This window comes from Syngnathus floridae, chromosome 3 (assembly GCF_059516105.1).
Source record: "Syngnathus floridae isolate MCC-2025c chromosome 3, RoL_Sflo_1.0, whole genome shotgun sequence".
Taxonomy (NCBI): domain Eukaryota; kingdom Metazoa; phylum Chordata; class Actinopteri; order Syngnathiformes; family Syngnathidae; genus Syngnathus; species Syngnathus floridae.
Genome location: NC_142415.1, coordinates 463,197 through 477,500, shown reverse-complemented (window position 1 = coordinate 477,500; position 14,304 = coordinate 463,197). Strand labels below are relative to the sequence as shown.

At 41.6% G+C, this 14,304-nt stretch overlaps 1 protein-coding gene across 9 annotated transcripts in view; it reads left to right on the top strand.

Moving 5' to 3' along the window:
• The window catches only part of LOC148400041 (SH3 and multiple ankyrin repeat domains protein 2-like), a 267,857-nt gene extending 257,142 nt beyond the window's left edge, over positions 1 to 10,715 (top strand). For 8 of the 9 annotated variants that reach the window (XM_088371807.1, XM_088371808.1, XM_088371805.1 and 5 more), the window contains one exon: positions 3,905 to 10,715. In XM_088371807.1, the coding sequence (XP_088227933.1) occupies positions 3,905 to 4,427 (523 nt within the window). In that variant the 3' untranslated portion in view covers positions 4,428 to 10,715. Of the gene's footprint in view, positions 1 to 486; positions 520 to 3,904 lie in introns of all 9 variants that reach the window. The other variant, XM_088371809.1, reaches the window with a different exon arrangement.
• Positions 10,716 to 14,304: the final 3,589 nt, after the last annotated feature.

The window sequence follows — 14,304 nt, the reverse complement described above, 5'->3', positions numbered from 1 at the left end:
TCTTCCACTTTTACTACTGGAAGCAGTGCAGGCAAGAGAAATGATGTGAAACATAGAAATCAGATATGCATGTGAATCCTGGTGCAAGAAATGTTAACAAGGTCAGAGAAGCTAAATGAGACAATGTGATTAATTGGTCTAATTTGCAATTATGGTACAGAGGTTGCTTGAAACAAAAAGTGCTTGAATAGATTATAGAAATCTCAGTATACGCTGTTTTCATTTTTTGTGCATAAATCCAATGCAACTGGTTCATGGGAAAAATCAAGGGAGCATGAGAAGAGAAATTCTCATTATAGCAGAAGGCAGACAGATGGCAGAGACTTGTCAGTTCATTAATGCATCATGTTCTTCTATGCCTCCTATCTCATGCATGTGTGTGCGTGCGCATGGATGTGTGTTCATACATGATGTTTATCCATGTCTAATGTTGTCTCAAATGTTTTCTGTCTCCATTTCATCCATCCTACATGATTTCCTGTGGAGAATCTGGTGTTGAAAAGTGCCCATCTTCTTCCAGTAAGTGGCCAAGCACCATGCACAAATGGCTAAGTTCCATTTTGGCAGAATGACCCTCGTAGCCCCCTTCCCGTTCCCTCAGGCTGTTCCATATGTTCCAAGTGAAGCGACATATCTAGGGTAGAAGTAGCAAGCTGCTGGTTTAAAAAAAAAAAAAGGCCATTTTCACCGTGTGAAGGTCAGATGTGGCTCGTTTTCTGCCCTCAGCTTTGCTCTCTCATCAAAGTCCAAGCATAGTAGAACACAGGGCTAATTTGATCAAATTGGAAGTGGAAGACAAACATACAGTAACGCTGAATAACTTTCGTGAATGATGACCATCCTTTTGGACTGTTGCACTTAAAACAAAACAGCACACCTGGAAAACTGATTTGGGAGAAACCAACAACCAAAACAATTGCACAGAAGTCACTCAGATGCAATGCAATGCTGAGTTGAATTGAGTTTTGTGATAGGTGGCTAGCTCCAAATCAGCAACATGGTGGCAACATCATGCTTTGGGGGTGCTTTTCAGCCAAGGGGACGGGACAACTCCATCGTATTGAGGGGAGGATGGACGGGGCCATGTATCGTAGAATTCTGGACCAACATCTCCTTCCCTCAGTGAGAGAGCTGAAGATGGGTCGAGGATGGGTGTTTCAGCACGACAACGATCCTAAGCACACCGCCAAAGCAACAAAATGGTGGCTGAAGAAGAAGCACATCAAGGTTCTGGAGTGGCCTAGCCAGTCTCCAGACCTGAATCCAATTGAAAATCTTTGGAGGGAGCTTAAAATTCGAGTTGCCAGGCGACAACCTCGGAACCTGAATGATTTGGAGGCTGTCTGCAGGGAGGAGTGGGCCAACATCCCTGCCGAAATGTGCACAAACCTTGTCACCAACTATAAAAACCGTTTGACATCTGTGCTGGCCAATAATGGCTTTTCTACAAAATATTAACATGCTGTTTGTCCAGGGGTTCAAATACTTGTTTTTCCTCAACAGACGGTTATCAATTTTTATAAATTCATACGATGTGATTTTCTGGAATTTTCTTTGGGATTCCGTCTTTCACTGTTAGAATGTACATATTAAAATTATAGATCGTTGCATTCTTTGCAAGTGGGCAAACCTGCAAAATCAGCAAGGGGTCAAATACTTATTTCCCCCATGTATATACGTATATATATATATATATATATATATATATGTGTGTGTGTGTGTGTATATATATATATATATATATATATATATATATATATATATGTGTGTGTGTGTGTATATATATATGTATATATATACACACACACACAGTATGCATGTTTTCTATGTAACCCATGTAAGGGCTATATTGCATGTTTTCTACGTAACCCATGTTTTCTATGTAATCAGTATCTAATATTAATAATAATTATAATGATGATGATAAATACAAACCAAAAACCGGCCTTATGCATACTTTTTTGAAAGAACAATGGGGGGGTAGGGTTAAGGGTCATTCTACTTGGATTTATTTGTGATGTTGGGGGAAGTGCTTGCTGATGAGTGTTTTTATCGAACGTGTGCTTGGCAACTAGTCGCATTAATTTTGTGGTTGTAATTTGCTGTGGTATAGAATTGCGTTGCATCCCATTGCGAGCTATTGCTAATATTTTAGTCACCTCATTTAGCTACATGAAATGATCTAAATATTAAGCACAACTCTGTATGATGTATGCAGTTCTACCTGGTTGAAAAGTATCTATCCCTCCATTTTCTATTCTGTTTAATTTTTTGGAGGGGGACACAGGGAATTGTAACTTTTCCTGCTGATTTAGGGCAAAAGGCAGACAACTCTGAATCAGAGGCCACAAAACTTGTCATTGTCCATCATTTACTACAGTGGCAAAATTAATATTGTTAATTTCATATGCCTTTGTCAAGCAAAACTTTGTATTGTCTTCCTGTAATGAGTCATCTACTGTGATAGGATTGGCAATGATTTTGCTTACATCGCTATCTACTGTTAATTTGGTAGCATTACATTTGGGTGCTGTTAGATTAAATGTGTTGATGATCGTCATAATCCCGCTCATAATCAACCTTGATTACCATATATTTGTTAACATAGTACATGAACCCACTGTACATTCCCAAATGCAGTTTTTATTCCAACATTCACAATAGGGTTTTTATTTATATTTTTTTTCATTTACATAGTCGTATACAAAAGTTTGATGATGATGAAAATCTTGAAAATGATCAGGGGTGCCCAAACTTTTGCATACGACTGTACATCAGTTTCTGTTTTCTTCTACAAGGTAGAACATATAACGTATCCTTTCAAATTTACTGTCAATAAAGGAATCAGAAACATTTAAATATATTCTGTAACTTGTGAACGGTGTCCTTTTTGGTTTGATGAAATAAATAAATCGACAAAATATATGAATAGTCCTAATAAAATAAATAACTAAAATAAATTACAGTGATTTTCGTTTTTCACGGGAGATGCGTTCCAGGGCCACCTGCGAAAAACGAAAATCCACAAAGTAAATACGGTATATGCATTATTTAGAAATTTAAATACCAATGTATTGAAATTTTCAAAACATAGTGTTTCTCGCTGGTCGCGAGGGGGCATGGGTGTACTGTAAGTCAATTAATAGTATGGTTTACCTTCCAAGCAATGCAAAATGTCCAACCTCAGAATTACCACACTACACTAACCCGGGGGACGTCATGCATAGCATAACCAAAGTGAGTCACGGTTGCGCATGAATCATCTGTTGCATTGTGGTCCAGTACACAATATTAAAGCTTTTTAAATTCCCCAATACTTTTACGCGCCATAAACCTTTCTTATTCCCGTAATAACCATTCCCACACTGTTCTGTGCATGTATTGTACCTTTACAGTAAATAAAAGAACAAACACGTGATATTGTCAGGTGTCCCGACTCCTGCACAGGTTGGTGCGCGTGGCCTGCTGCTGCCTCCTGCACTTGAACTCAGTCACGTCCGCAGTGACGCACATTGCTCAGAGACAAGCCCCGCGCTATCAGCAAGTATTTAAACGCAGTTCTCCCGTCACTTAGTATAAAAGTAGCGCATTCGCGAAAAATGAAGTGGCGAGGGATCACTCTAAAGCAGGGGTGTCCAAGTCCAGTCCTTGAGGGCCGTATTCCTACATGTTTTCCAAGTTTCCCTCGTTAAACACACCTGTGCAGGAGCCTGATCATTGAATCAGGTGTGTTTAACAAGGGAAACTTGGAAAACATGGAGGAATGCGGCCCTCGAGGACTGGACTTGGACACCCCTGCTCTAAAGGACAAAAAAGCATGGTTGGTCTGCAGTCATTTATTTTATTATGATTTTCTACACAAGTGCCACCATAGTAACTTGTCACCTCCGCTCTGCTCCCCCAGGCCCCCTTCAGACGACTCAGGAATGCGTAACAACGCTGCTGCCGCTGCCGCCCTCACCTCCACGCCTCCAAGCAGCCTCCCGTCTCAGACACACCCCTGCAGTCCTTCAGACTCTGCCTCCTCCCTCACCCCCTGCTCTTCACTTCCACCTTCTGTGTCGCCCACCCTCACAGATGTCTTCGGTTTGCCCACCCCGCCCATGGGTAGCGGCGGAGGCTACAGTCTGAGCTCGTCGTGTGGCGGGAGCTCGCGTTCGCCGTCGCCGCTGACGCTCATGCAGGCGGTGGCAGCATCAGGCAAACCCTTCGTCTCCAAGCCTGTGGAGCTTTGGAGCAAGTACGACGTGGCCGACTGGCTGGAGAGCCTCCACCTGGGAGAGCACAGAAACGCTTTCCTGGATAATGAAATCGAAGGTGCCCATCTGCCCTCCTTGCAGAAAGAGGACCTGATAGACTTGGGCGTCACAAGGGTGGGTCACCGCATGAACATCGAGAGGGCCCTCAAGCTGCTGCAGGACAGATAAGCCCAGAGGACAGAGGAGAGCGGGTCGCAGCTGACGGAGGTCCCACTTTGACTGATCTCTTCATGGGATGTCCACTCCAGCCATGGAAGCTTTTGTCCAAGTTGATGCTGCCTCTTGCCTTTTTTTGTCTTCATTCATTCTCACCTGAGCACTCCAGTCCAGTCAGCCTCCCTCCTGCAGCCCCTGGTATCAGGTGATCGTGGGACGTGGAGAGGAGAGGACAGTGCTGGGTGACATCAAGGGGAGCGAGAGAGAGGCTAGGATGAGGGACTATCTCTGGAGCAGTGGGTCCTCAAACTGTAGAAGTCGTTTATTTCACATGAACACTTACGCTCATCCAACTGCAGCTTTGGAATACTACAGACCTTTTCCATGTGCCCACGTGTGGGTGGGTGCATGAAAACCAGCTGAGCTGGTCTTTTTCTTTCCTTTATGATCTTTTTCTATCTTTGCTAGAGAATATTATGAGAATATTTCTTCACTAGAGTCCTACCAGAGTTATATTTCTGGGTGCGTTTAAGGTTGTAGAGAAAAACGTTTGGTTTTCACCTGTTTTTGTCGAGTAATTAACTCAATTTTGGATTCACCGTATTTATTCTAATTATCGCCCATATTCTTATAATCGCCCAGTGTGTTAGCGATGACATAAATAAAAAACTTTTATACCTCTAATTATCGCCCATGCTGCTAAAATTGCTGCGATTGGCCACTGTGCGCGGCCATTCCGATCGGCCATTGCACGGGATCGTTCTGATCGACCATTGCGCGAGGTCGTTGCGCTCCTGTTGGAGCGTCACTGTCGGAATGTCGCCGTCCGGCCTAAGTTCAAAAGTAAATGAATGTGAATTCGCACTTTGCGCAATTTCAACCGAGGAAGTGTGCGGCTTTGAAGCGGCCATTGCGAGTGGCCGTTCCGATCGGTCATTGCGCGCAGTGGTTACGCGTTTGAAGTATGCTGCGTTCCTTAAGAACACCAGTGAGATGCTGGTATTGTATACTACAAAATATACATATTATCGCCCATTTCAGTGCCCCTTGGCGATCGGACAAAAAGTGTTCTCTATTAATCGCCCACCCCTCTATTGGACATAAACCTCGGGGCGATAATTAGAATAAATACGGCATATCTGGTGCCCACAAGAAGCACACCAATCCGGGAGTAAGAAGATGCTGTCGTCACAGATGTGAAGCATAAATCCACACAGTCACTGAAATCGCCTTCTCCTGAGAGAGTAGAGTGTAGATGGAGGTGGTCATTGGAGGCCTAGCTCCTGCAATGCGGCACCAAGCCAGCCTTTGCATTGCCAAAGGCCAACACAGTTAGAGATGCCATTCAAGAATGCTTACCATATTGGGTCCCATCAGCTTGTGTGATGACAAAGAGCACCTTGTCATATTTTGGTGTGTATGCAGTGTGTTTGATACACATTAAGGGCATTCCCTGTTGCGAAACCAGAGCTTCATTTATACTAATTCCTTCCACTGAGCAGCATTGCAGTGTTGACCGCCCTCAAAGTTGAGTTCGTTAGATATCTTCAAGGAACACTTTGACTGATTATCTTAATGCTCGAGGAGTAGATGCATGTTAAAGAGAAAGTAAAATGGAAAGCAGCTCTGAAGGAAAATAAATATTACATTTCAAATTCACATAGGTCCAGAAGTATTTCAATGACAACTGAGAAGTCAACCCCCAAATTTTCTTTGAAATAATTTTCTGTGCAGCTCAACTGGTCGTAACACGGTTTGATGTTTCGTTTTTGGAATATGAATTAAACAGGGAAAATCCACCTGGTTTTATCCATCTCTCAGGGTGGCCATTTTTCCACTTACCGTCGACTGGAAATGACACCACAGTTGCTAGGTCTCAGGACACAACCAATCCCTGCTCGCCAGTTTTCTGAAGCTGAGGAATGGTTTTGACTTGAGACCTGGCGACTGTGATGTAATTTAAGTCCACAGCAAGTGGCAAAATAGCTGCTGATGGATAAAAACAACAGGTGAATTTTGCTGCTTAACTCATATTCCACAATCGCAATATTCATCAGAATTCCATGTTTAGACTAGTGGGGGCACATACAACATGTTATTTATTATAAAGAACATTTGGGGATTGACTTTCCCTTTACTACTCAAGTTGAGTTTTGTATTAAACTTAAATAAATCATGACATTTGGTTTCCTTGAACCATTTGCGTTGAACTAACTCCAGGAAGTTGGATAGGCATTTTTCACGGTTCCCTGGAGCTTCTTTGGACCACCAGCTGGAACTCCGGAGGACTTCCAGAGCTCTAGCTGGAGGTCCGGATGACCTCCAGCGCCACGGGCTTCAACCAGTAACTCATCAGGAGGGTGCAGTTGCCACACGGTTTTACAGTGTGAGTCAGAATGATCAGAAAGATAACACAAATGCGTAAATGGAGCAAGAAATGAAAAGCATGTGAGCCAAGGCTACTGAAAGTCAGTGTTATGACACAGGCATGTACTGTACTATATAATGTTAATAGAGGTAATATCTTACTGAGGTGTATATGTAGTATAGCTCTACACACTATTGAATATCAATCCTTCCAAGTTCTGTACTGCTTGTCTATCCAAGATGCCTTTTTTTCTTTGTCATACTAAAAAAATGATAAAAATGGCTGATTTTACATTTTTCTAGTTCAGATCAAAATATGACATGGAAAAATGAGCCACAGGATTTCATTTGTTTTCTCAGGTTTATGTAATCCCGAAATTTTGTAACAAGCAAATCAGGTCGGGAGGCACGACCACAGAAAATGAGTAGCTACAGTTTGTGTGCAGAAGGAAAAGTAAGTGTTCCCAAACTGATTCAGAGTCACTGCACTTAAACATATCTTTTGTCCGCCATAATGCATGCAAGTTAAAAACAACACAAATATTTTACTATATCACTTTTCATAGGGCTGAAAATCGATTGACCATTTTATGGATAATGGTTGTGGTCCGGACTGATTGTGATGGCTAACAAACTAATGTAGCTCTGCTAATAGTTAATAATAAATAGTTTTGATCTGAGCCCAAAATCAAAAAGAAGATTTTTTTTTCCTCCATTATATTCCAAATATACTGAATAATCACTTTTGCATTTGGATTTTTGAATGCCAATTGGAAATAGAAATAACAAATGATAAACTGGAAATGCCATATTGGTACACTTAGTTTTTTTCTCAAATCTATAGTGGTAGTGTATAAAGGCCAAAGAAAAGTGGGTTGACCAAATACTTCTGGACCTACTGGTTAAAAGATTGTGTACTATTCCTTACAATGACATTATAGCCACAGTATATATTTAATAGTTAGCCTTCTTCAACACGGTGGACACTTTTCATGTGATATCAAACCACTTCTTCTCAAACACTTCCATGGTGTGTATTTACTCCCACTACCTGCGTTTTCCAATTGAACTAAACAATTCACTAATGAGAGGTAACATGGTAATTATTTTTATTTTTGAAAGTGCGTAATCATAGACAAGTGAAGATTCGAGCAGCAAAAGCTCAGCTTAACAGATTGAAAGCAGGCAGATGCAGAAAAAGACTATGAACAGACGGGACTGATAGGGGAGTCGCTAGCCGACTTGCTTTATTAATGCGCGGCTCTGCCAGAGCTGACCACAACCATTTATCAAGGGAGGGGGGGACTACTGTTCTTCCTTCACAAGTCTTGTTCACAAGCACTGTTTCACAACTTTGAACATTTTTCACTGACATGCCAGCCACTCTCATTTTCTCAGCGGTGCATGCAGTTTACTATTGATGTTCACATTGCTACATTTCTCACAAATGTCACTTCAAGTTTTATTCGTATTTCTAGGAAACAACCAATACGTGTGACGCTAACATAGCTGCATTGCAAGCTGTTCACTTGTCCCGTGTGCTTTACGGTTCCGTTTCCGCTATCTTCAGTCTGTCCAATAGATCCTTTGTGTTTTACCTCATTGAACAAATACTGGGAGCGGAAGTGAATAGATGACCCGAAGTATTTGAGTGGTCTGATCATATCACTATGAAGAGTTATTTCCAATGAGGCGTATTAGAATACTTTTTAGTGGACATTTTGTCTCACGGAGACAGATTGTGAGCCATTTTTTAAGCAAAAAAAATGAAGATCAGGAGGAGCCAAATACCAGTCTGGCCCATAGGAATTTTTAAAGAAGAGATGCTAACATCATCAAAAGTATTTCTGATGTCATTGTACACAGAGAAAAAGCAGCTTTGTGTAATCCCCTTCTAAGCCTATGTCCTTGAAAACTGTCTTGTTTCATGACTGCGAAACAGTCAAATGGAGGAGAATTTTATTAATCTGAATCTAGAATTTAATCCTCCTTTAATTATGTTCTTTAAATCAATATTATTAGTGTTGTTTTCATTTCTATCCAAAAGCTCTATTTAGATTAAACAACATCCTTTTGAGGAATCAAGACGGTAGTATAGTAAATACATAAAAAGATGTTTATCCATTGAAAATAATGCTGCAATAAATTACATTTCAATAAAGCAAAACAGTAGGTTGCACACACTTAGTAGAGGTTTGTCTTCCGAGAGAAATTGTGTAATGGTTCCTCTCTTAGGCAGATTCATGACTTGAGACTAGCCTAGAGTGCTTGACTTTCACAAAGTATCACTTGTCGGCTTCAGGGTTTTATGGTGAAAGAGTGTCAACACGCACATATAGCACATACACTCACTCGCCCCGCCCTTCAAACCACTGTAAGAAACAAGGTGTGATTTCATGTATTGTAACTGGATCGCTTTTGGAACTGCCATGGTTACTGGCTGAGATGTACAAGTCTAGTACGTGGTTGAGATGTGTATATAAGAGTGTTTTAACAAGAGTAGATAGTATGTCTAAGTGAGTGCATGGAAAGAATTATTTCAAGGCTTCGAGCAGAAACAATCTTGGGAAAGATTCCTCTCTGGCCGAACGGCCAAAGCAGCGCCCCATCAATCCAGTGAGGATCCTTGAAATAAAATCTCGGGTCCCTTTGGTTCACCATTCCGTTCGCTACCGAGCCAATTCTTTCAGTGTGTACTTCTTGTGTGATTTGATACGTCGGAAAACCCAGTGTCTCCAAAGAGACATACTTAAAAAATTAAAAATTGATTTTATCACGCTCAGCTGCAAGGGCCAAGGCGCAGCCTTGGAGGAGTTGGATGAAACCGACAAACGCTCTGTGTTCTGTGAACATTAGCGGCAGACAGGCACCTGGCACGGGACAATGCTGCTATAAAGCTGCAACTTATTTTCAAATAAACAGTAATGTGTCAGCAGGGGTCGAAAAGCACAGTATTTTTAAACATTTGTATAGAGTTCTATGACATTTTATAGAGATTATCTTAAAAAATATGTTGGACACTGGTGTGTGGATTTGCCAAATACATCAATATTTAACAGAAATAGATACATTAGACTTATGGGTTTTGTAAGAAGCAATATTTATTCTCAATGAATCTCCTTTGTTGTGTTTTTTTCCCATTTTCACGTGACATATCACATTATGCTTACTTGTCTGTATTGCAATGAACTGTTGCCTCGATGCAGTCTACTAATGTTGTAGATTTCACATGTTGGCCAATCAAGTGACCACAAAAAGCAGGTATCTTCTGACCGCCACTTGCCTATCTGTCATTCTCTAAAAATCCCTGACTCAAGAGAGTGCAACTTGTGTATTTCAAGAGATATATAAATCTGTACATTTTTAATATATGTCTGCAAGCCACCTTAATAGAGAACTATGTACACATACATACATAAATCCACCCCCCCAAAAAATTGTTGGGGCTGTTGTTTACTCTCAGTGGGTGAACAAGTCACTAAACAGTGTTCTGTGTGAAAATGTAGAGCTGAGTAGATGTAGTAAGAATCTTCTAAGAGTGTCACCAACCATGTTTAGAAACATGGCTCACTAAACCCACTTCCACTCCCCGCTTTTAACGCTGCTCCCACTATTCTCAATGTTCCACATTTGGCTAACCCCTTGTCTTTTTCTCAACTTCATTTTGGTTTCATTACTAGATTTTATTCTTTGATTAAGTCTTGAGATAGACTAAGCGGTTTTCAGTACTTTATGAAAAGACTTGTGTTTGTTTTTCTATGTTGCTGTAATTTTGTGCTTCAAAAATCATCATAGAATTAACAAACTACGAAAATGAATAGAGAGAATTGTCCTGTAAGTGCACTCTTCATTCCGTCCCGGCCCCTCAAATCCTCAAGAATTCTTGTATGGCAACCAAAAGTCACTGTAAGAAATAAATATAACGTTGCACTAGTCTTTTTGTCCTCTCACTGCTTACTTTTTTGTATAGGCATGTGATGTCACTGTGGGCCAGCCTGCAGGGAACACAACAGATCGAGACAAATGAGTTGACATAGAATGTACTATGTGGACCTGATCATTGCGCCTACCCAAAGGGAAAATGTAAGAAAATATAAAGTGTTCTAATTTCTATCAGTTAATATTAGCTAAATTGTCAATGTACCGTATTTTCCGCACTATTAGGCGCACTTAAAAACTTAAATTATACTCAAAAAACCACAGTGCGCCTTATAATGCAAAGCGTCTTATATATGGATCAATTGATGAATTTGTTGATCCATACTGGTCGTATACAGCACTCTGCCAAAATGTTTCAGTACGTTTTAGTACGACTAGTAAATTAGAAGGTTGCATTACGGCAACTGTGGTCAGGGGGCGTCACTGAATAGCTGTTGTACCCGCGAGGCTATTTCATTTCAAAATAGACTGTTCCGTTAATGTTTTCGAGTACGTTTACGGATCAATATCCAACGGAATCATAAATAAGCAGTACCAATGTGTTAAATCAGTCTTTAGTCGGTTCCGATCACTTTTATGGGAGAGAGTTTGAGAAACATGATTGTTTACAGGGGACTGCCACGACACTTTGCTGAGGCTCATGGGAGTCTGCGAGCTGAGGCTCATGGGAGTTTGTGGGTGGCTGCTACAAGCACGAGGCTATTTCATTTCAAAATAGGCTGCTCCATTAATGTTTCGAGTAAATTTACGGATCGATATGGAAGGAAAGCATAGGTAAGCAGTACCAATGTGTTAGATCGAACTTCAGTCAGTTCCGATCATTTTATAGGAGATAGTTTGAGAAACGCGATTGTTTACAGAGGGCTCATTGGTTATTGGCTAGTGGATGCATACCGCAACCTTAGTCAACCTCAGTTTGTTGCAGTATAGCTTCTATTTTATGCGCCTTTTAATCCGGTGTGCCCTATATATGAAATAATTTCTGAAATAAAAAATTCAATGAGGGTGCGCCCTTTGCAATCCAGTGTGCTTTTTGATGCGAAAAATACGTTACCGATCTACTTAAATGGGATTAGATGAGGGCAAAAAAGTTGACGAGTATAGAGAAACTTTGGATGTTGTCACAAAGAAACAGCACAATGCAGACTGCCTGTCATGAACTACAATCCCTCCACAGTTCAAACATCGCTCAGTGCCAAACTGTACGAAGGCAAGCAGGAATAAAATTTAGACTGTTTCATGTAAAGACTCAGTCTACATACGTTTTAGCTAAAAAAGCTTTGGCTGCCTCAAGGCTGGATAGCGGTTAGCCTGGTGGGAGTCAGCCGCAATCAAAGCATCACATTTCTGACGTTTATGTGCATTTAATAGCACTGCAACAATCAATCAATAACATAAGTACAGAACTGTGGCTTAGAATTTGCTTCATGACCCAGACAGGTGTAGTCATACCACTTTTTTCTTAACTCCCCTAGATGGCACTGTTGATTTAAATAAAGGGTTTCAAGAATAGGTAAATCAGCCCAATGTTGCCATCTTGGAGTCAAAAAATACAACTAATTAATTAGGCAATTTTGAAGCTTCATTTTCCTATCACTAACTGTAAAACATTTGATGATTTGCATCATATTTGTTATGCTACTGAATTCGCGCAGCACTGCCTCTTCCAGTCAGTAGACTTGAATGGCACCCTTTGCAACTACCGCTGGCAATTATTACCATCGACAACAATTACATGAGTGACTGCAATCTGCTGACATATTAAACTAATATGCACGGTGACGCGCAGGTTGGCATGTCACCACACAGTTCAGAACCGTGGGGTTCAATTACACCTCCGGCCTTCCTGTTGTTGAGTTTTCCCCGCGTCTGCGTACTTCGGTTTCCTCCCAGGTTCCCAAAAAATGCATGGTAGGCCGATTGACTACTCCAAATTGTCTGTAGCTGTGATGGTGAGTGTGAATGTTTGTTTGTCTATGTGTGCCCTACGATTCGCTGGCACCCAGTTCAGAGTTTGCCCAAAGACTATAATGCACACTCCCACGAACCCTGTGATGATAAGCGGCTCAGAAGATGAAAGAATGAATAAATAATGCAACCACTTGTTATTATATGTATTAGTAACCCTCACCCTTACTTCCACATTCCAAAAACACACATGGTAGTGTGAATAGTTGTCTGTCTATAAGTACCCTGCGATTGGCTGGCAACCACCTCAGGATGTAACCCACTTACTGCCTGAATTCGGCTGGGATGGGCTTCAGTGGTTCGGATAATGGATGAATGCAGGTAATTCAAACTAATTCATATCTGTATTCTGAAGAGAATGAACATTGTATTTGATGGAACTCTGAAGTTCCCTGCGGCCAAAGGAGATCAAACTGCGACGTGCCACCTGCTGGTGATTTTAAGTACTGGCAGGCAACACTATAATGCACTGTGCACAGTGGACCTGAAGAGCTGAATAAAATGCATTTCTACGAGCATCACACATTTTTCGACTAATAAATAACAAAATATGACTCATTGTTAAATATAGCACTTTAAGACATTTTTTTTAAATGTGTCATGTAGGTAAAAAATTAACATGTTGAGGATGCAAACATCCATACATACACTGCTCAAAAAAATTAAAGGAACAATATTTTATCAGGGTATGGCATGAATTCAATTAGACTTTTCTGATAAGGTTTTGGTCAGGTACGTGGCAGAGGGGGTTGTTAATCAGTTTCAGCTGCATTTGGTGTTGATGGAATTAACAACAGGTGCACTAGAGGGGCAACAACGAGATGGTCCCCAAAACAGGACTGATTTTGCAGGTGGAGGCCATTTCAAGTTCCTCCCTCTTGATCTTTTTTAACTGTTTTTCCACAAGTGTTGGCTTTAGCTAGAGTCATTATTACGACTGGGAGCATGAGGCGATTTCTTAACCCTCCTGAAGTTGCGCAGATTGTTCAACTCCTCCAGTATGACACATCCATGCGTGCTGTTGGAAGAAGATTTGATGCGTCTCCCAGTGCAATCTCCAGAGCATGGAGGAGATTCTAGCAGACAGGCAGTTACTCTAGGAGAGCTGGACAGGGCCGTAGACGGTCCTCATTCCATCAGCAGGACCGATATCTGCTGCTTTGTGCAAGGAGGAACAGGTTGAGCACTGCCCGAGCCCTACAGAATGACTTCCAGCAGGCTACTGGTGTGAATGTCTCTGCCCAAACAGTCAGAAACAGACTTCACGAGGGTGGCCTCAGGGCACGACGTCCTGTAGTGTTTCCTGTGCTCATTGCTCAGCACCGTGGACCTCGATTAGCATTTGCCATAGAACACCAGAATTGGCAAGTCCGCCACAGGCGCCTTGTGCTTTTCGCAGAAGAGAGCAGGTTTACCCTGAGCACCTGTGATAGACGTGAAAGAGTCTGGAGAAGCCAAGAAGAGCGCTATACTGCCTGCAACATCATTCAGCATGACCGGTTTGGTGTGGGGTCAGTGATGGTCTGGGGAGGCATTCCCATGGAGGGACGAACAGACCTCTACAAGCTAGAGAACGGCAGTCTGACTGCCATTAGGTATCGGGATGAAATCCTTG